Raw genomic sequence first — 24,282 nt, forward strand, 5'->3', positions numbered from 1 at the left:
ATAAAATTCTAAAGTAGCTTCAAGCTTATAAAACAATTATTACTATAACTGTATTACTATTACTTAATGCTACCATTAGCAGTAATGTATCAGCAATACTAATGGTGCTATTACTTGCAAGTATAAAGCAAGAAAGAATACAAATTACCTGGTGAACCTGAATTTCCACTTTCAAAGCTTCCTGTAGAGTCTGCAGCTCCATTCTCTACCTTCTCCACTTTCTCAAGAAGTGTCTTTGCCGATTCCAGTGCCTTTAGTTTCTGGTTTCCTCTTCAACACCAATGCTATGGAAAAAAAAAAAAGGTTTTGTTTTAGTTAGTGAAAGAGAGAAGTCAATTTGAAGAAAAGGAGATTATAACAGAGCAGGAATTCAGTAGTGAACTGCATTCAACTGCAGCTTTCTAGCCTAAAGACAAACAATCTTTATAACACAAGAAATATACAGGCTGTACAAAATGCCTGCCTTGGAGTCGTTTAGCAAAATTTGTTACTTCCCACATATCCCAAAGTTGACATACTTGTCCCTTATCTTAGTTTGCAGGCAGCTATTTCCAACCAATATTCTCTTGCAGTTGCGTATTAGATTAAAAAAATTTAATGACTGAGAATGTTTTAAAAATCTGTGTAGATGAGAAAATATTCTGGAGACTAAATTCTGCAACCCAAACAGCAATAAATTGTGAAATAGAATGTACTGCATTAACATACTTCCATGGTACTATCGAGCTGTTCTTAGGTGGGATGGTCTGCATGCAATCTGACAGAACAGCATTAATATATTAAAAGCACAAACTTAAGGCAGTGGGTTGAGTTACTAATTTTGTTGGAAACCTATTTTGAGGGAATACAAGGTTGATACAAAGCAGCATAAGACTTATTAAAAAATCATTAATTTTAGAACCTTCTACTGGAATTCTACTTGCAGAATGTGAGTTTACTACATTTACTTGTGCTATGGACAAATCAAGCCCCCCCGAACACTAACGCAGAAAAGCCATACTTTAATAATCAGCCATACTTCTAAAAGCCTTGAAAGCTGGATGAGACATTTGTTCAGAAATGTTAAAACTATCAGCTTTAAAACAGGATTAAGATTCCTATGTCTATCCCCTATGCTCAAAACACAAAGGAATCTGCGTAAAAACTGGATAAAAAAGACATCTATAAATACATACACATAAAAGCCATTGGAAAACATCATAAGGCAATCCTTCCAGTCAATTTTCCATTCTGACACCACACATTAAAGAATTGCTGGAGTGTTAAAATAGTTTCGAATTTTTTATTTATTGAAAATTGCTCACAATTATTGCACAGGTATTGTGGCCAACTCAGAGGCTCTCATAACAGGACTTTGTTTTTCTTAAAAGGATATTGACAGTTTAGACTAGACAAGTAGGCTCTAAAACGAGAGTAATTCATGTAAATTAGAGAATCTTATTTTAATGTCTCACTACAGTAAACTGAAGTGCTGGACAAATTTGTGAACTTGTTTGGGGACAGGGTGGGAAAGGTGTTTTGTTCATTTAAATTAATTGTTTGCTTCCAAACAGAAATAAGTTACAAAAAGAGAAGACTATAGATGGGTTTTAAAAAGCATTATATTTAAACTCACTCTTTGTTAGTGCTGTCTGCCATTAAAGTTACTTATTTAAATAACAAAGGCTTGATCAGACTTTCTAGTCAACACATGCAATGACCTTCTGCAAGGGCTTCTCCCACATGTGACACAGAGGAGAAAAACCAACTGCCTTCACAGCACTACTCTCTATAAAATTATAATCTGTATCAAGAGATACACAGAAATTGCACATAGTTCCCTATTCTATTATCACAAACAGTAATGAGAAAACAAAACCCTAGATTATTACTTCCACTCACTGACAAGAACAAGTCTAGCCTGCATTAGGTCCCTACCATTGCAGTTTCAAAATAAACCACACTTCAGAAAAGCACGTGGGAGAATAGCTAATAAACATTGGAATGCACTGCAGAGGCAAAAAGTCTTTCATAAGCCTCATAAATTCGATTTTGGGATAAAGGCAGATGCAGCCATAGTTCCTTTCTCAGTCTGTCTTCAATAAAAGAGAAGACACTCATGATGAATAGCTAGTATCACTCTGTAACTACACATTAAAATTTAAGGGCAAAACAGTCAAAGAGACAGTTAACTGAGAATGCAAACAATATCTCTAATTTTAATATATGTGACTGCAAAGCCCAGGACTAGTTCACAGGAAAACTGACCCAGTACTTCTGTAAAAAAACATAATGCTTGAGCAACTACTATTAGTGCACAACTTAATTTGACATGACAGAAATTGTAGTATTGATTGTTCATTAAAAGTAATCCAACCTAATTTCACAGATACCTTGAACAGCCAGAATGATTTTTTTCAAATTAATTTTTAAAAGGTTTTTTAAAAAAGTGATAGCACTTAACAGAAAGAAGTAGTTGCTCAGCCTAGCCATGATTAGAGGTTTAGAAATGAAGAAACGTAATTCACTGTTGTACTGAGGAACACATATTAAGACAAGTAAAAAACCAAAACAATTCTAGTAACATACCAATCTTTTTTTCACTCAAAAATAAGTTACAATTTCAGATTACTTTCATTGTAATTTTAAAAGTTAAGAGATTTTAGAATTCCTTAAAATTTAGTCCTTCGTGCCATAATACAACATCCTGAAGAATTAATTTCAGTTCATAAGACTGAAATTTCCAAGAAAACGCAAGCAACTAAAACTGTTCTTTTTTTCGGGGGGTAGAAGGGACAGGGTGTTTGCCAGTTTTCTAACTCTTGATTCTTTTTTCCTACTTCCCCTCCTCCAGCATTCCCATTACAGCCTTCAGAGCAACTCACTCTGCAGGATCATTTACTTCCAATTACCTTCTGCTGGCAAAGATACACTGAAAGCCATTTTAAACATATGAAACAACCTCCTCTTCAAAAAACTAAGTGTCTGATATGTAAGAAAAGAGAAACTAATGCTGCTCCATCAGTGAAAGTCACACAGAAAATAATGACCTTTTGCAATCACCTCTGCCAGCCTTTGTAATTGTCAGCTAGCGGCACAAGTGTCCTCCTTTGTAAAAAAAGAACCCCAACAAGCAATTATGAGAACTTTTTAAAATTACAAATAAGATACCATATATTTGGCATGTCATCCCAGACAAGGTGTATGTCACCACCCCTTTAAAGACAAAGACACAGGCAAAGAATAGTGAAGTATTCAGCATGAGGTTCAGAAGTGTTCTAAATATCCAAATCATTGGGGAGAGAACACATTAAATAAGATGTTCATTAAAAAATTCAGTCAAGTTGCCGATTTCTGAATATGAAACACATAGCTGTTATTTAGCTGTACCCCTCTAGAACAGACACATGCTATAACATGCACTTTTAGCTTCATTCCCCAAGAAAGAAAAGCTACCCAAAATTATCACTGTCCAAAATTCCCTCAGAGGACCTTTTAACACCTACCCAGTGTTAGTTTAAAGGAAAAAAAAGTGATAATTCCTTACATCCAACAAATCCTAGGCTGTATTTTTCTGGTTTATGTAGAATAATTTCTACAACTATCTATGAGGGCAGTTGGTTAAATATTGCCAGTATTTCATTTGAGAGCAGGTACAGAACTACATAAGCAAGTGGTCAGACACATTTTGTGAGTGCAAAGATATCAATATTTTTGAACTTTTATTCCATTAGACTGAAATTCAAGGGAAGATTTAAAAACTTAAGTCCAGTTGCATCATAAACTGCCTAGAATACCACATCTGAAGATGTATAAAACCATCCCTGGATTAATCACAAGACATACTGCATTTCCACTTTAACTCTTATGACAGCAGAATAGATAGCAGCTTTCAGTGGATGACTGAAATTGCATGGATGGGTTGGTCTGCAAACATCCTTCATTCCGTTAGTTTTTAAGGAAAACATGCAAATGTCTTTTTGGATACTAGAATCAGTTATTTCCAAAAGAAAAGCAGAGGATTGTGTAGAACACACATCTCTCGCACATCCAGATGTACTGCCAAACCTCAGCCAGGAAGAGCACTGAGAGGAAGAGGTAAATTTGCCTCAACTATTGGAGGTAGCAGTCCTCCATTCAATTTCTTGCTGGCATACATTTGTTATAAATAATATTATTTCTTATGTGGTGGCTTCAAGACTTAGAAGTTCAAACTCAGATAAGCACCCCTATACCCCACAGTTAAGGTAGCAGATGTCTATATACTGTATAAGTATTCAGAGACTGAATGAAATTTTGAACTCTACAATAATCACATAAAGTGCATTAGCACCTATTAACCATCTCAAATACAGTCCACATCAGAATCTTTACAGTATCATAAAGATATTTAAAGAATGGCTATTTTATAAAATACACTGGAAACACAGCTGACAAGGGGGGGTATATATATAGATAAACCCCCCAAATGCTGAACTCATTCAAAAGCCATGAGTGCCTCCTATGTGTATGGAAAGACTCCAGATAATTTGTAGACAGAAATCTCTCTGCATCAGAAATACCTTCAATTAAATTTGTTTTTCACGTTACACAGAAAAAAAAAAATTAACATTATTATTTTCATAGATGTATTGTCCACCAAACTTACACACCCTTGGGCCCAAATCTCAGCCCTATAGTGGTTTTACTTATAAGACTGGGGCTTCCATCAGTAACATTTATTTTTTGTGATTTCATTTCTGAATAAAAGAATAGATAAGATTTCAATTTCGGTAAACACCAAACTTTTCCAGAAGTGGATAGCAGCTCTTTGTATCATCTATTCTTAAGTAAAACATCTTAGGCCTAGGAAGAAGTACTTACCTGTCTTAAGAAAGCTATTCCCTTCAGCTCCTCCTACAAAATAAATACAAACAAATGATAATTATAAACAGCTTAGTTACAGTTTCAAACAGAAAAAGAAAAGTAAAAGATTTAGAAAGCTGGAGGGGGAGCTGTTTTGGTTTCGGGGACGGTTTTGTGTTTGTGGGGTGTTTTTTTTTTTTTTGTTTTGGGGCATTTGGGTTTTTGCTCTTTTTTTTTTTTAAACACAAAAGCTAAGTATAAAAATACCACTTAGAAAGAAAATCTCTTTAACATGGCAGGGAAAGCCAAGGAGACCTACAATTCTAATCTGGATTAAAAGACAAACTATTACTGTCACTACAGGAAGAAGAGATTACAGGTGCAAGCTTTTCTAGTTCTGTGCAACGCCTGTGTCCCCCCACCTGCCCTGGGGGAAATACCTCCTCTCCATAACATTTATTAACATTTAAGTCACAAGGCCTGTCAGTTGCCACAGCTAAATATGACAAGTTTACCCTCCCAGACATTTGCCCACCACCTCTGCTAGAGATTGTATCAACACGACAAAGATGGTAGAGCAGGTGGTGTGTCAACACAGCCACTGCAGCTCAAATCCCAGAGTACTAACATAAACTGAAATCAATGGCAGTTTAAGCTAATATGTTAGATCATGAACAGTGGAGGCCAAGAAGATATGCTGCCTATTACACTGCCTGTGTCAAGGTAAGAACAACATCTAGCAGTAGACCAAAGCATTACCTTTTAAATTATACTCATATGAATCATAAACTCATGAGTCAGAGTCCTAAAAAGATACCTAAAATATAAATGGTAAGTTATCTGCTCAACTATTTTGCCTGATCCTAAAGTCTCCAAAATACTCCGATCTCCTAGTAAAATACTAGAATATTAGCCTATTTTAAGCTCCAACTCCACAGCTAACAAGATCTTTGTAGATGCTTCCAACCACGCACAAGTCATTGCAGCTGAAGTTCAAGGCCCAGCCTTACAAACAGATACAGCAGCAGAAAGCCACATAATTGTCTTGTTCAGCGGACACCAACACAAGCGGAGTGGTTTACATTTACTAAGCAGCAGAACCAGGGTGCTGATGAACCCCAGGACAGAAAAGAAAACAGGAAGCCTACTACTGGTAGTGACTCTAGCTATTATAACTCTCCTAGTCTCAAATTTTATTGTGCATCTTGAACAACAAAATATTACTGAAGAAAAGTTGTTAATTTTATTCTAGAACAATTTCAGGTTAGTTTAAATAACACCCAACTTGCAACATAGTAGGATATCAAGTGGTGAGGATGGACTGGTTTGAGGCTACATTCAAACTAAGTGCATTTGCTCAGGACACTGCAGAATTTGAAATATCCTCCTTGTTGAGGGTGCTGAAGATACAGGTGCAATTCTCAAACTCAAGTTGTCATTTTTTCAATACTAAAACCTTTGTTGTTACCTCTGCGCGCCACTATCAATCAGTTACTTCACTGGTACAAAAAAAATCTGTAGAGGAAGCTCTTTCATCATGCAAGCACAAACCATCCCTCTTCAACAAGTAAATGTATCTGCATCTCCACTCCATCAATAAAAAATAATGATAAAAAAAACCCCTCACTGCTCTAAGTGACCAACTCTGGAAAGCTAAATCAAACAGTCAGTACTACACATCTGCAAATACAGCCTTGGAATAAGAAAAGCATGATTTTTATTTAAATAAGAAAAATATCAATTTACTTGTAGCACAAGTACACACAAACTAGAGAGAACTGTCAGTTACATAACAGCATGAATAACCTTCCTTCCTTCCTTCCTTCCTTCCCTCCATAGAGACTCCCCTCCATAATGGGACTCTAGCTTCATCAAGACTGAACTGTGCAGAAAAAAACCCGCACAGTTACAAACCTTCAGATTGCACTTAACCACTCTGAAGGCTGCAACCCCAAGCTGAGAACCCAAGGGCTTCTGAGGACAAAGTTAGGAACACCAGGAGTTCAGTCATGACTATTCCAAGTGATTTGCTGTGTTGCCTTGGAGAAGTCACTTAAAGAGGACTTAGACAGGGAATGAAAATACATTTGCATCCTCTTATGTACATAATTTACTACAAGCTTTTTCTTAAGTGTTTAGAACAAGTTAATGTCTGAAAGTCAAACCTTCAGAAATACAAAATACTTTAATACTGCCTTCATGCAAGTCAAGTATTTTTACGGGCATTTCTGCCTCATTTAGTAGAGGGGACAAGCTTAAAGAATGATAATTTCTTTTCATTCCCAGTTTTCAGTTTCCATGTTTCTTTAATTCAACATCTGAGCTCTACAGCAAATGAAGAATTGGTTTCCACATAAGCAGCACACTAATGAGAGCCAGAGAAGAACTTGTGCTGGATATATGCAAGTTTTCTTAGACAGAGAACTAAGACAGAGAAATGAAGAACAAGCATCCAAGCCTGGTAACTCCAATCATCTTAGACTTATCTTTTCCATTGTTCTTAACATTTTTATAGGGGAGAAGAGTTTATGACCAACTAAATCTGTAACTTTGGTTCTTGACAATTCTCTGCACTTGTGGTTACTGGGAACCAGCTCAGAATAGCATTAATGAAAAAGGTACCAGATAAAATCTGCTCTATAGAAGAAATGAGAGAATTTCTTGTTCACAGCAAGAGTACATACATAGATGCACATTGCCTCTCACTCCCTCTACAAAACATTCTAGAAAGTTAAGATTAGACAGCTCACAATCACTCACATTAAAAGGTATCACATGAAATATGATTATATATATATATATGAGTATATGATATATATATCTCTAGAAACACATGTAAACTGTCCTGGGTACAAGCCTGCAGGGCTAACTCTCAGATTATTCCAGTACATTCTGCAATATTTGGTGTTTCTTAAAACCCTAGCTCTGAGAGTCATATTTCTATATCCACCTCCGCTTTCTATTAAGAACTCTGCCTTCTTCCCAGAACATACATATGATCAGAACAAAAGCTTGAGCAACACTTACGTATGTTTAATATACCTGAATTAAAAAAACCCCAAAGCTTTAGATATATATTTTTTTTAGTGAGATAGACAGTTGAGAATCTGATGTTAGTGTTACCAACAGGAAGAGTAGTTTGATACATACTTACACTTAAAGTATTAATGCCTATCCTCCCCACCCAATAAAAAGTATCTTTATCTTTTTAACAATTCTAGACAACATATGTAAGGAAAAGCACACCACCATTACCAAAACCAATCATTCTGCAGATCAACTGTAAACTTTTTGTTAAAGTTTGTAAATTAGGAAAGAAGTTAGTCATTTCAAGGGACTGTTATGAAAATGAAGACCTCAAACACAAAATTCCTATGTTTAAAGCTTGGTAACCCCTGAGGACATCAGAAGATCTACACATGGTGGTTAAACACTTTAGCATACAGCAGCTGAAGGTTTAAGCCTATTTAAATGCTAATCATGTGTATATTAAGATGTCTGGTTACACCAATCAGATATTTATTGTTACCTTTAAGTTACACAATAAAGCTTATCCTACTGTATCTAGGGATTCATTTGGAAAAAATAAGAGAAATGAGAAGCCATGTTTAGACATTTTTAGTTTGCATTTTCCTAACTCTGGAAGTAGCACATTTAGTGTTTGACCATCTAACTTTAATTAGGAACTTCATATGTACATGTTACATCACAATATTTAATTACGTAACTTTTACTTTTTGCCAATTGGACCTCGGTCTTGTTCAGTGCACAAGATGAACTCAGATGAGGAAGGGCTAATTGTTGTGCACAGGTAATTGCAAGCCTGACATTCTTTCCCATTTCAGAGCCTTGCTTAACAAGATTAGGGGTAAAGTATTAATTTAAAAAAAAAAAAAAAATTTTTTGGTGGAAAATACACTGCATGCAGAAAGGATTAACAGTTTTCTCTAGACCTTTGTCTAGCAACAGGTCTTCATACATTTGAAAGGCATCCTGTTTATAGAGAGCGCTCTATCAGCATCTTCCAGGAAAGCAAGTTTTAACAGTCACTTTACTGTGACTTTCAAGTCAGAAATTAACCCATATTCCCCAACAGGACAGGATTTCTGTAATCTCAAGAAAAATACAGAGCAAACAGCCTAGATACGGGGTACACTGCAATTCTGAATTACATAATGCTCATGTTTCAATGGTCATGTTAGCAGCACCAGTGCTGATGCTTCCGTGATTAAAAATGAGGCTCCCATGCACCCATCAAGGAATCTGATCTTGCTACTGTGCTGCAGCTGAGAGAAGTCCCAGTCAGCCCCAGTAACGTACACCAGGCAGGTGGTAAAGGTAACAACGGGATTGCCCAAGCTAACTCAGACCACACTGAAGTCTATTAGTCATACTTTTCAGTTTGTCCGTCTGCTCAACCCCTTTATAACTTCCCTTCTTGCTCTCTGTTCCCACCCAAAACTGATGGATAACTCCTACTAAAATGGTCATGGAGCCTGGATTTCCTATTGATACCTAAAGACAACTTACAGCATACAAACTATAAGCTCCAATTCTGCCTCTGAATTCCTTCTGCCAATATGATTACCCATAAAACAGATGCGATTTGGAATTTAAAATACCTGAAGTTCATTTGAGTTGGGAATAGATCTCTCCACCTTCTCTAAAACAGTTTAGAAAACCACCAAATTAAGTTTACGTGGAGGCATGTGATGCCATCATTTGTATTTGCAGAAGTAGTACTATATTTAACATGGAGAAAATAAGTTAAAAGACTCACTACAGACCAACCCCATTGTAAAGACAAAAACTCTTCTAACTGATTTAAAAACATCAGCCATGGCAGTTAAACACATGCAGATGAAGATTACCCTCTTGGCTCTGCTTGTCCAATGACTACAGTTCTGACAGGCATTAGTAACTCTTCCCAAATGCAGTCTTTCCTGGCATTGAGGGGGTAGGGGATGAGATCACGCTCTCTAGCAAAATGGAAAACCGCATCTGGCCTAGTGGAAAGTTAGTACATGTGCATTTCAAAAATCTCCAGATCGTCTCTCTCACCTGAGCAGATTTAAGGTATGTGGCTCTGTAGATTTTACCCACACACAAATCCCTCTTCTCTGAGCAGTCTTAGTACATTTCTTCAATCAGACAAGCATGTTCTAACACCACTTACACGTGAAAGGGAAAAAGTTTTCATCATTTAAGTCATCCAGGATTAACCACTTAAGCCATTTTTAAATTAAAATACTCATCCTTCCACTTCTTACACACATCTACCTTCCCTCCTTCTATAAAGGAAAATGTAAGGTGCTGCCATTTAAAACAAAACCAACCCACAACAAATTCCACTCACTCCTTTTCTATTTCCATCTATAAAATGAATAAGACTTTCAGGGAAACAGATTTTTTTTTTTTAAATAAAAACTAAGCTAAAAATGTAAAGAAAGTCTGCATTTCTAACCTGTGACCACTAGTAAGTCTGGCAGAAGTTCTTACTGACTTGATACCAAGAGATCAACATATTCCCCATCTAATCCCTTCTAACACTCAAAACTATCATCTGTACAATTCTGCCTTTTGTATCCAAAAACCAGCAATATGGGGATGTTTTACAGAGAAATATGACAAAAACACTAAGCTTCGCTTTGCTCAGTGAGTTACTACTCGCCAGTTTTAGATGAACACAAAAACACCTGCTATGCAGAGTGGCTAAATGCCTGTTCTTGTAAAAAACTATATTACTTGAACTTTTTTTTTAGTGAATAACTTTCTTATTTAGACTGTTTACCTATACATGCGCTAAGAGGAAACCCCAGCCCCAAGTCTAAGTTTATCCTTTAATAACAGTACAACAGGAAAATTTCATAAGACATTCAAAGAAGTTTTTTGCAGGTTGTTGGTGTTTTTGGTTTGTTGGGTTTTTTTAGTAACATGCCCAGAAAAATCAGTTCATTACTCTCTGCTGTTTTTTAGGTCTGCTGCGAATTTCCCATTTGAGTCACCAAGTAGTTTCTGCCTTCCTTTTATACTTCAGAGACAGGGGACTGTTTGGGGAAAAGGAGACAGAGAAGAAGACTACTTTCAAGAAAGAACAAACATACAGAGGAAATTGTAGTAACTGTTTTAGCAACTGAAGATGAGAGGAACAAGAAAAAAAATTAAGAAAACTCTATTCTAGTACCGATTAAAGTATTTTTTCCCCTCAAATTCCATTAAGAATGAAGATATCTCTGATTTCTTCTTTCATTCTTTTAATCATGACGAGAAATTTCATACTGAGTGCCAAACTATTTTTCCCTTTCTTGCAATCCACTTGATCTTGGACAGAAGTGGGTTGCAAGAATGACGTGCTAGTGAGGTGGAAGAGGGTTACAAGCTTTGGAAAGAGGTCCAGAGTACAAAAGCAGACGAGCTGGGTAGTGCCGCAAGACTGCAGGCATGAAATGCAAAACTGTAGGTGTCTCTGACTGTCACTCAAAGCGTCACTGCGCTTCTGATGGGGAGACCTTCAGGTACGTGCATGACCCCTGCTTGTACATTCTTCGGATTTTATCTAACAGAGATATTTAGAGGAGAGGAAAAAAAAAAACCAAAAAAACCCACAAACCAAAAAAGAAAACCAAAACCAGAAAGACCCTCGGAGTAGCAACCAACGCCTCAACCACAAAACGCTGACATTCAAGGACAGCCACGGCCTTCCATTTCCACAGCAGAAAAAAAGTGCTATTAACTCCATTTGCCAGCAGGGGGAAATGCCAAACAAGTGAAAAAAAAAAAAGTTAAAAGAGCAAAACACCGAAGATGAGGAACGGAATTAAAACAAAACAAAAAAACGCTCGCCCCTCCCCCAACACAGCCTCAGCAGTTGAGGAAGGGAAAGATTTTGTTCCTGGAGAGGGGAGACAGGATAAAGGAAGCATATGCGACTCCAAGTAACTGAGTATTTTGCTCATTTTTCAGGTTTTAGAGAGGAAACAGTGAAAATGCCGGTCTAAAATAAGCACTTAATAATAGGACCAGGAAGCAAGAACAAGCTTTCAGTTTCAGTGTTAGCATAAAGTGACTGCAAATCAATTAAAGTTTGCTCTTCACTGAAACGCTACATTTAAGCAAAGTTTTGTGATTATACAACTGAGAGAACTGAGGTGAAAGAATATGAATTTTTAAAGGACTATCCAATATGAATGTATGAACTAATTTATTTAAAGTGAATACATACATTCTAGAAACTACGAATATGCGTTATAGAAAATGTCTTACTACACTTACATAGAATATCAAGACTCTGGACCTCTTTTTGCTGAAGAGATTTCAGAACAACAGGGGTCCCATTAGACACCCTGTTTTTCCTTCTGCCTTATAAATATTACCCATAAACCATTTCCATGGTTACAAAGTCAGTGAAAACTACTTAAAGGGAGTATCAGTTAAGGGAATAAATCCCTACTCAACACATTTTGATGAAGGACAACTTGCATGCAATATACAAAAACCAGGCACAAGTACAAAATGCATTTTAAATTTTTAAGAAACAGAAAATCAGAATATGAAAAATTGTTGAACAAAATTTAACATTATTTACGACAAAGCAAAAACAAAACGCCAAGTCCAGTAATCATAAGGACTTCAGTTTAAAGCATCACAGGCTACGAATCACAAACTGCAACAGGGAGTGTTTTATAGTGACAGATTTATAGAGATTAGCTACCCAAGCTACTTCCCACAAATAGCAGAGAGAAGGTAGGCATGCGATTAAGAATAAGCAAATACTACAAACTGCAGATGAATTGTGATTAGTAATTAGATAGTAGGGAACCTTACAACAACAACAGGTGATCTGTTATTCTTCCACAATTATAAAGTTCTCTCGAAATCAGATGCTTTATTTTCAGTAAAGCTCTTGCAGTGTGTCCATGAAACCTGCTAATGGAATGATAGTTCTTCAAGGATGCACAAGGAAAGATTAGATTAACAGTACCTCAAGAGATTTTGGTAATTCCCAGTTCTGCTCAGAGTTTATAGTTCTACCTCCAGTTTCTCCACTTTCATTTAATTCATCCTGCAGCTACACCATTCCCACAGGCATCTAATCTATCTGTCCAAGGCACTCTCCTTTGTGGTCTCTTCCAGCTGTGATGTCTTACCACCAGCAGTCCCCACTCTTTTTCTGGGAGGAGTGGAGGGTGAGGGGGTGTCACGCTCAGCAGCAAGTTGAAGTGATTCACAGATAGGTCCGGGGAGCACCAAGCACAAGCTTAAGCGGCAGGAGCACTGGGCTAGCAGCAGAAGCAACAGGTTCTTCCTTCAGCAGTCACCGATTTCCAGTGTGCTATACCAGGTAAGAGACTGATTTTCCTTCTAACTGAAGCAATCGTCAGAGAGTCCTCTTACACTTCCCTCACCTGGCCAGAAGTTTGGATTATGAGTTATGTTTCCTGTGATCTAGTCATGTAGGATTGTTCTTTTCATTTTGAGACTGGAAGACCTACAGGATGAGTAGGGAAAGAGAGGCAACCGAGTCTGCCAGGCATCTGAATTCTGTGCATTCTGCTTGCTATTCAGGCAGAATGGAAATCACTATTATTTTCTGCTTATCATCATTATGGCACAGGGGATAGCAGTTCTTTACTTGTTTACTGTGCTGCCCAGGAAAAGATTGCATAAAGAAAGGTCAAGCAGAATTTAACAATTTGTTTTAACACACGCATTAAAAATAAGCCATTTAATGTATACTCAGTACAGCAGCATAAACTTGAAATTTAGCTGCTAATGTATATTCTCGTGTTCTGTATTTTATGATACTGAAAAATACTTAAAAGAACATAAAAGCTTATTGTATCTTTTGCAGAATTTTGTTTTAACAGGAAGCAAGATGGCTCAAAATAAGAAACAACAAATTCTTGCCTTTACAATGCTACACATCGCTGGCTTTAATACGTCACAGGCTTCTGAATAATTATCAGAAGACAATATGAAAATTATTTGTTAGCAACCAGATGTTCACATGACAAAAGTATCAAAGAACAATCATTTGTTTCTCAATAAGTCTTCAGATTTTAAGAATAAGATGAAAAAGGTAATGCTTCTTACCTGCTAGAAATTATTTTTATAGAAAGAACAGTGGCAATTTAATTCCACACAGCTCTATGCAAAAATGTCTCAGGCTTCAGTTGGGTGCCCTGAACCCTGTAAAAGGCTGGGACCCTATGCTGCTACCAGAAAGGCATTGCATTTTCCTTTAGTCTTGAATAAATACACCACCTGTTCTAAGTCCAATCTGCTAACATTTACTAAAACCACGTTTTCATTCTACATTTGAATTTGATTTGCTTAAAATAAGTCAAACTTACTTTATTTCACCAGCTGTTACTTCATTACACTATACAGTCATTTTAGCCCTCCTGATCTTCTCAGCACAAAGGCTCACCAGAAAAAAAAAAAAGAAAAGGTCAGCTTAAGACCCCCTAACAATAACTACAATATGCTCTGTGTACATATTAAATAATGAAAACAAACAGCATTAGGGTTTTCCTGAGTTTATAGTTTTGCATACTGATAAATCACGATGGAGCACTGAAGGCATCAACATGCTTTACATGTCTAAACAAAAAGACAGTAAAGAATCCGGTAAAACATGCTTCTTTCAAACTCTGAACTAAAAAGAATAATGAAAGCTCCTTTCTCTCCCCCTCCATCCCAAAATAAAAGCGTGATTGAGAAGAAATTTCATTATATGCCTAGAAATATTATAAGCAAAGTCAAATACAGCTACTCGCATTTAGCATGCAGGCTGTACATGCTCCCAAGTACGTCACACTGAGAAAACACGCTTGCTGAGCTATCAGCCTTCCCAAGGCCTCCAACACAACCGTCGCTAGGCCTAAATCAGGTAGGCTCTGTGAGTGCTGCTGCAGATGAGCGTAAGTACCCCATTTCTTTCCAGGTTTAAACTAACAGATCATTCCAGCATTAGCTTTTTTTCTGTACCTCCTTTAACTGTACTGTCTGTATCTACAAAGACGAGGAAACCGCAATTTTCTGTGCAAGATTTGGTCCTGTTGTTTTTCCTCTCCTTTGCTACACCAGCTTCTGAGCCATCATCCGCTATTTAGTTTTGTTCCTTGAATGCAACAGGACTTAGTCTGCCAGGCTGCATCACTGTTTTCACAACAAACCTCTAAGGGGAAAAAAATCCCCTCTTCTCACATGCCTCCTGCTGGGCTTTGTGAAGTCAGATTTCCCCGTTCTCTCAACAGATACACAAGTCCAACACTGGTTCAATATTCACATATTCCTCTTACAATAACAATTCCTTACTCCCCTGTTTATTTTCATACAAAGCTATTAAATAAAAGAGCGATTAAGTGGTGGCCCAAGTACCTCAAGTGTTCTCTTAAAGAGAACTTCATTTCTCTGCAGGTTAATCCCATTCTGACAGCTATTTTAAGCCTTTTACTTTATCTAATTCAGCATTTATTTCTGCTCTTAGGATTCCTAATCAACCTCATAGTTTCACAACATCCAGGCTGGGGTGGGGAGGGTCGGGGGTGGTTTTGTCTCTGTATAGCATGAACTTTCTCATCCAGGCAAGATGGAACACCAAGGTAAAAAACAGATTCTCTAATAGCCTAACTCTGAATGACATTTTGAGTAAAGCACTTGATGCAATAGTCTCATCAGACTAACACAAAACTTCTGGGGGAACACAACCACATGAAGTAGGGTAGAGATAAAGTCTCAAAACATTTCCACCAGGCCAAGCCCAAACAGAAAAAGGATAACATTCTGGAGGTCAAATACATATCAGAATACTGCTTTAAAAAAAAAACAAACACAAACACAGAGCACTAAAACTTAGAGGTAAGTACAGAAATACACACTACCTGTACACTGGAGGGAAAAATGGTTTAATTATAATTTTTTTTAAAAAAGAAAAAGTAAAACTATACACGCACAAAAAAGTAAGAACAAACCAAGAAAAAAAATCACTGCAGTTTGTTCCTTCCAGGAAAAACATTTCTCAGCAATACAGAGTACAAGCAAATTTTTAAAAATATAAACATAATTATTAAAATAGCACTTTAACTAGATCATTGCAATGGAAACCCTGACACACTTGATACATAAAACATGTATAACAGAGTCCTAAAGAACTCACTATTAGACAACAACTAACACAAAAGATGGATAAGTGAGAACACGTTTAAATACAAGATTGTACATGCACCTTGGAAAGACCTATTTTATCTTCCCCGTTACAGATGTTTTTTGATCTCCAAATTTGAGCAGCCATTTCTCCCCCTCAATTCTGCGTAATATACTTGAACTAAATCACAAGGTTTATTTCAGTCCCTTGTCTTCCAAGAAACATCTGCCCTAGAAGTAAGGAAAAGCAGGACATCACTCTCCACATGCTTTTCATCCTCTCTGCTTCAAGAGGACATATATCGTTGTACCAGGCAGGAGATACTTAAGCTCCCAAAACAAACAAAAGCATTTTAAAGAATTCTAAAACAAGAGGCAATTAACATCTCGGAATTCACTCCTAGTGAATAACAGTCCCTATTGTCATTTTAACCTGTGCTAAATGGCATATTTTTCAATCATCTATTGGAGAAACATTAAGAATTTCAATTATTTTAGCCCCTTCTATTTTCTCAAGTTGCATTAACAAGCATATAAGATCTGGCAGAAGTTCTGTGGGGGAAGTGGCTTCTAGATCAGATTCCTTTTGTACACACTACAGGCTCCAGCCCTGGAAGGAGGCAGAATGCTTCTTTTTTTCTTTTTTTTTTTTCTTTTTTTTTTTCCCTCTGAAGAGGACAGGATGGTTGTTTAGTGAACAGACCAGAGGACCCTAGGATCAGCAGCAGCATGTGCTGTGAATTTCATAACTAGTTCATTTGAACAATCTCTGTCAATTCACTTTAAGTATTTAATCTTCCAAATACAGACACACAATTAATATGATACTTGGTTTATTATAATACCAGTATTCATTTCCTGACTTTGCATGTTTTTAGAAGCACCTGAATAAAGTTCACTAACACACAAAACAATGGTTCGTCCAGGTAGAGACGGAGAATGAAGCAAGCTTCAGCTCCTTAGGTTACATGTGCTGCAAAACCAAAACACAGTACTCAGACTTCTAATTCATAAGCGTCTAAAACAGTCGGTCCTACTTTTTAAAAATTTGCATTAAAGTCCTTACACAAGCAGTCAAGATAATAATTTTTATGAATTAAACTTTCTGCAGTTAAGTTCCTGCCAAAGTCACACAGTACACTAAAGACTGTTCAAATTCCACAACAGATTAATACTAACTTACCAAAATAAAATTTTTTCCACAACTTGCCAAGCATCACAAGTATGCACCCACACAAGAGCACAAGCTGCTAAGAGCTTCTCAATATAATAATGGAAAATTATAATTCAAATTGCCAGATGCACAAGTAGCAAGGAAGTTGAAATGAGATTTATTCCCCTAATGATAATCTAAACTCCCTAAACACCTGAAAATTTTGTACAATCCATACACACTGAGCAAAGTTGAAGTAAAGGATGAAATTCCTACAGTGGGTAAATTGTTGCAATCTGGTTGTCACATCTGCATGCTCATAAATGAAGCATTAGTCTTGTCCTCCAGGCTAGAAGTCTTCTGGACAGAAGTGTCTGTCACAACCCTTCTTCCTATCCCTCAGATATGATAAGAAAGAACAAATGTACTACTCTGTCAGTCTAATTATTTAATTCCCAAAAATCATACTGAGATGTTCTAGTTAAACAAGGATTAAACCTATGAGAGTTAACACCTACCTTTTGCCTGACAGTCAAACTGCCTTAAAACTTATCACGATATCTCTCATTAAGATAAATGCTGGGCAATTACAAAGTTTTGGCTTTGAAAACAGAGCTTCAAATAAAAACTATGAAAATACTAAGATGACAAAAAAAGATAAGCAGCAGATTCTTGATATTCACTCAAAAAGTAAACAGCCGGTCATAACAAAAACATGATAGACTTAGTTAAAAAGACAGAGACTTTACTAGAAAAGTAAAGAACTGAAAAAAAGAGGCAGGGAGTGCCACTACCTGCTGGAGGAGATATAATTCATAGTACTAAGCTTACAAAGCACTGGCCATTTGAACGTTTAAATAAAAAATCCAAACCCCAAACATCTGAGAAACACTCACTTCTAAGCATTCATACAGAAGATTGCAATCTTAATGAAATGAAGCTTTTGGACATCCAACTTCAAAACAAATGAAAAGGGACACTGGAATGTGTACATCTTGAGCAGCCAAAGGTTCACACACCACATTGCACCAAAAACAAAAGGAAGATGAACTCATTTGTATAATTCACACCACCTCAGAGCAAAATCCATGAGAGGACCTTCTCCTTCTTATGAATATATTAAAAGGCTGGAAACAAATAAAAGACTAAACAGTCAAAAAAGCAGGGAAGTTACCGTTACAAGGATCAGGGTTGAGTCTGTGAACATACTTTTAACTGATCTGGCAAAAAGGGAGGTAGCGGAGATTAAGATGTTTTCCATTATTCCAGATAGTTAAAATTAAAGCAAACTTCAAAGAGTTATAGGGGATATGATAACATTAAATGATTGATTTTCATTTGACATTTTATTGTCCTGTGTTGACAAGTGCAAAGTAACGCTTAGAGGAAAAAATAACCCTAGCTATAAATACACAATGATGAGTCTAAACTAGGCATTACTACTTACAAAAAAAAGACTGAGATTATTGCAAGCAAACAGCTCAACTCCCAGCAGCAAGAAATCAGAGAAAATCTCAGAATGTATTAAAAACAGAACACAGAACAAACAGGGAACACTCTGCTGTGATGCATGCTGCACGTAATTCTGGCTGCTCCACCTCAAAAAGGGGAGAGCTAGAAATGGCACAGAAAACAATGACAATTAGGGAGAACATTTAAAACAAATTAGACTATTTTTCATGCATCAGCTCACCACGCACACAGAAAATAGAGTTAAACTGTGTGGAACTTGCTGCTGTGGAACACTATGGAAGCCACGGATATAAATGAGTCAAGAAGGCAGCAAACAGTGCAATAGCCCAAATGTAGCTTCCATCTCAGGCAGTGGCTAAACAAGCGTCTGTCAGAAATTTACTGTTAATATTTCAGCATCTGACAGAATTCACCCATTTCCTATGCCGCTCAGTCAGCTGCTGCTGCTGGCCACTGATAAAGGCAAGATGCTGGATTAGATGGACATTTGGTCCGGCACAGTATGTTAGTTCTTACATTTAATCGCATTGAGCAACTACACCAGTACATGTCTTCAGTCATTTTGGAGGTTGGTTCTTCTGGTAAATAAATCGGGTTATAATTCAAGCATGTAATGTTAAAAGCAAAAACTGTACCTTCTGAAGCAGAAATCAAACTGCTTTACACTTATTGTGAAATGTAATGTAACACTGAAATGAAGACATGATCAAATATTCAAGGTGCTTGGGGGGAGGGGGCATTTTTGTTTTTCACATAACCCATCAGAATGCTGAAAAACTCTCCTGTAAGCTCCTTGCTAATCAGGATGTCAGCCCAAGGAGATTCAGGCAGTTAGTCTCTTCTAACCAAGAAAGACCCAGAAAGTTGGAAAGCAGCACTACACATAAACCATGGATGTTTGCTGGAAAAACTGCCAAGACCCATTTAAGACTGGCAACAGTTTGGCCTCCTCCCAGCTGACCAGAGGAAAGATCTCCTGAACCAATGAATTCAAAGGAAACATGTAGATAATATCTGACTCCTTTCCAAGAAAACAGAACTTGCCAAAGTCATCAGGTCCTATCTGACCCTGGAGCAGTGCCTGATGCTCTCCTTTTTAATAAAGGAATCTAGTTGAAGAAGTACTACCGTCACTGAAAATGCACACCTTCAAGCTGAGGCCCAGGATAAACATCGAACAGAATCTGCTCGGAAGTACTGATAATCCTGCTAAAAGCAACGCCTAAACATTTTGGTGAATGTCTGCTTTCTCATTCACTGTCAGCTTCCTTCTCTTCTGACAGATGAGCTTTTGAAGATAGCCAAGCTGAAAGCCATGTAGGATAAACAAGCAGGTCTCAATCTGTGAAAGACACAGAAGTTTCATTTTCTAGAGCCCAATTTACAATGGGTCTGGAAAACAAAGCAAGCGTCCAGTATTTACCACCTTTCAATATTGCTGTAGGCAGCAAGATGAAGATGGATGTACCCAATAAGCTCATCGTCCTTATCAGGAACAAGCATGTATCAAGACTAAAAATATATAAGAAAGAGCAGAAGCTTTGTGATCAGCTTCATGAAGATGTAGACATTGCCTTAATAAAATTATTGGCCAGCTACACTGGTGAGAAAGCTAACCACGACCCAGTTTACAAAAGAAATCTCTTAAGTCACTCAAAAAGACAACAAAATAAAAATTCAGGCTGTGCTACATTTTGTTTCCATTTCACACAGAGGGTAGTATCATTTTGTTATTTAAAGAACCTTCTGCTTTCAGAATCACACAAGCTGGTTTGAGGTTCTTTTGTTCTGGGGTGGGGAGTGGGGGGTTTATCTAGGCCAGTAATAGCACTGAAACTGGTCCTGCTGAAAGAAAACAGCAACATAAGGCCCTTATTATCCTAACGATCATTTGTGTGAAACTATACAGGCAACAAATACCACTACCAACCAACAATTCAAAAAAAATCGGTATCCTTATTTGTAGTTGAGAATTTCAGATTTATTAGATCTTTTCTTACTCCATACCGCTGAATTTGCTGGTATCCCCAAGAGAACAGCTAAAATTGTAACGTGTGTGTGCACCAAGTTTATTCATGCTTCAGTGCTTCTGCTGACCATCCATAGGGCAGCGTTTCTCTTCTCCATCCCACCAGTAAAGCCCATCACAGATACATAATTTGTCCACTAGATACATAACTTGGAAAGTTTTCTTCTGAAGTGCCCCATCTCTCACGAAGAGCAAATTCTAGTACTGAGCAACGTATAAAAAAGTTCCTAACCAGTACTAAGAAACCTCTCAAATATCATTCACATTTTTTGCTCATAAGAAAAAGCAAATGCTTATTCGCTTGCCCTCATCCTAAGTTCAAGGGGAGTTTCTCCTCACCCTGCACCTGCTGATACCACCTGCTGATACTTCTTCATCTCTTACACAGGTAAACTCAGATGATTCCAATAGACTCTAAAACACAGGCAATAATTTTGATGCACACAAAACTCACATTTCAGGCTACAGGGAGACAGAGGAAGACTGGGTAACTGTATGGATTTATGCCTATAGGATTGCAATTCCAAGCCACTGGTCTTAGTGAGATGCAAATGTGATGAATTAAATGTTGATTTACTTCACACTTCCATGACACTTGCCTACAAAGCAGAACTGCTTTCTTTAGCAACACAGAGAACAAGAATTTAAAGTCTTCCCTCTGAAATACTCACTGCCAGTCAACACAACCTCTTTGGATCTCAGGCCTTTAATACCAAGGCAACATACCCGAGAATTATTTCAGAAACATCATTTCATTAGGCAATGGTGATTTAAGCGGGACTAACTACATATGACCAGGAGAAGCATGCCAATCACTATGTTGTTAACACAAGAAGATCTGCAGGAAGTTTTATTACATCCCTCTATAAATCAAGAGATCACCAAAAAGAATTCTACTTCACTGAAGCCACATCATAGAGTATGAGACATGGTAGTTACCGAAGTTGCCTTGTATTTGGCCTGGAAGCTGACTCTGCACTTACTGACTCGAGATGTCACAACGTAAAAATGCTTCAGTAAGGAGATGGTACTAAACCAGTTCACTGCTGAAACTCAGCCCGAGAGTCTCAAAACATGAACAACTCTAATGAAACATTAGAGGGGCATACGCCAAAGTTCCTGCGCTCCACAAATACTCTTAAGACACCAGCAGACACCACAAGCAGTGTCATTAAGGGCTTTAATTTAAGATACTCCAGAAGATATATGCATTTAAAAGACCATGATTCAATGTTCCATCAGAGCCCAAGAGCCTAATGCCATGGGTAGTCACAGAATCAATCACATGGAATTCTAAGCATCAGACTCACACCTTTAAGTGAACTATTTACAGTAGACAGTGAGGTGTAACAAAAAGGGAGCCATACATCTCATGTTTGCATTGGAATATAGTGTCCTCATTAAGCAGCACTAGAGGAGTTAGTGGAAGCAATGCTGGGCCCAGTTAACTGGGTCGGATGCAGAAACTTGGGTATTGCTGACTCTGTTGATTTTCCACTTGGAAAAGGGGTTTGTCCAAATTAACAGAACAGTATTCACTTGGGAGGACTGGAAAATTCTGCTCACACATGCTGTACACAGAATAGTTTTAACAAATAGTTAAGACTTCAGCACGGAGGATGCTAATTGCTCGGTGCTACCGTTGCTGTGCATTGAACCATTCCAGCAACTAGTTATGTTAAGTCCTTTGTACCAGACTCGGGAAGTGTAATACAGAAACAGTGATATTATGCAGCAAAGATACCGGAACCTCATTCCCATACTGATCACAAAGTAGATTCTGGAGACGTTTCGATTTGGTACACGTAAGCACTAACCTTAACTCTGACCCTTTGGATACATTTAGGATGTGTGCTCATGTAACAGTATCTGTAAAAACAGAATTACAGTAGAATGGGAATATGCAATTTCTTGTATTAATTGTGGTATAATGCAAGGGAGGTAGAACGCTGGATTAAAAAAAAAAACAACATAACAGCAACCACCATGTTCCTTCTGTTTTTTTTCAGGTTCTTCAGAACTTAACTTAGGACTGTTTCCTGGCACCAGTGCTTACCTATGCAACTTAGATTTCAAATTCACATGTATTAATCATTACCTCCTCTATGCATTGGGAGGTCTTCCATTCCCAACCAAACCTCTACTTTTTCTTCAACCTACTATAACCTAATAAAACAATATATCCAAAACTTCACCAAAGTACACTATTTATATTGTAAAACCAGTTTTACAAGAATCTCACCTTCTCTGGAGCAAGCAGTACTTATTGGTACACCACCCATACTCAACCAGGAGGTTGTTTTTAAAGTAGCAATGTTCAGCACTTGAAGGAAGCAAGCAGTTTACTGGATTGAACAGACAAGTGAGAAGGAAATAAATTAATTTCATTCTGCCTCAGCTTCTAATCTGAAACACGGGAATAATGCAGCTTACCAGACTGACCTGTTATCTTTCAAGTGGTGCAGATTCTCAAATAATAACAGGCACGGCACACCTATACCCAAGTGAATAAACTATGCTGATTCACAACAGCAGATTGCCTGCGCCAAATTCCATGCAGTATTAACAAGTCAACAGGAAGCACTCCAAAATTATTTCACTGATGTGCTCTGATCTTCCTTCCCCTACATTCCAGTCAGCTGGCACTCTCACTGCTCCCTGTACATTATCAACCTCGGGTTCTGTCTTCCCTTTCCCTTCTATTATATTCTCCCTCCTCACCCTTTAAAAGCCTTTTTTTTTTCCTTCCCCTTCCTTCTCCTCAAAAGCACACAAAAGAGAACTGTAGCATCTGGAGAATGGTATTTGTAGCTGGGGTAGTCACACTCAGTGTGGGAGTACTGATGGTAGTCACTAATCAAAAAGGAAGAATTCAAGTAACCACACACTTAACAGAAGTTCCTTTCTTCTCAAAACCATGATTATTCAATATAAGTAAGAAGATTTACATGCTATATCACATAAACACAACACTGAATCACCGTGCCAATCTAATGTGGGATCACATAAGTGCACAGTTAGTGTTTAACGGCAGAAAAGCCGAGTGCAAGACTGTACAATGAAAGTAGACTTCAGCTACGAGAAGAACAAAGTGTCCAGAACATTTTTACTCACATCGATTGCCATGGATTTTTAACTGTTTGTTTACTTAAAATTGGAAGACTGAACTGTAGATTTATCCACTTTTAATGGCTCCTGTAACCAACTGAAAGGCAATAGCATTTTCAACTTTCACAATGCTGACAGAGTGAAAGGGTATCATGGAGCACGGTACAACTACGCTTTCTAAAAAAAAAAAAAAAAAATAAAAAAGATCAGCAGTTTGAAGGAGACTGCTGCTAGCAGTCAGTTTTCCCTCTCCCTTGAACAGTTTTTATTGCCAAGGAGTCAGGACCTATTGTCCAGGGACTTCTCCCAGAGAAGGCAGCAGAAACGTGCTGCTGAGCGACACTCCTCGTTCACATCCCCTCACACCAACATCACCACATCTTCCACCTGCTCTCCTGAGACATACTGATTCCACATACACAACAGAACCACTCCAACCTTGTCCTAGGAGAAGGAGACTGCCACCACATGGTAGGAAGGCTTACCATAACAGTAGACACTAAGATGAGACAAAACAGTGTGAAGCACTAAATTAGTACTGCACATG

At 37.6% G+C, this 24,282-nt stretch overlaps 1 protein-coding gene across 5 annotated transcripts in view; it reads right to left on the minus strand.

The window, feature by feature from the left end:
• Positions 1-24,282, minus strand: part of PHF21A (PHD finger protein 21A) — a 136,983-nt gene that overhangs the window by 100,922 nt on the left and 11,779 nt on the right. For all 5 annotated transcript variants that reach the window (XM_054068692.1, XM_054068690.1, XM_054068691.1 and 2 more), the window contains exons 2-3: positions 4,843-4,875; positions 149-284 (exon numbers count right to left, since the gene is read on the minus strand). In XM_054068692.1, coding sequence (XP_053924667.1) covers positions 149-202 — 54 coding nt within the window. In that variant the 5' untranslated portion in view covers positions 203-284; positions 4,843-4,875. The remainder of the gene's footprint in view (positions 1-148; positions 285-4,842; positions 4,876-24,282) is intronic.

The sequence above is a fragment of the Cuculus canorus genome, chromosome 5, assembly GCF_017976375.1.
Source record: "Cuculus canorus isolate bCucCan1 chromosome 5, bCucCan1.pri, whole genome shotgun sequence".
Classification (NCBI taxonomy): Eukaryota; Metazoa; Chordata; class Aves; order Cuculiformes; family Cuculidae; genus Cuculus; species Cuculus canorus.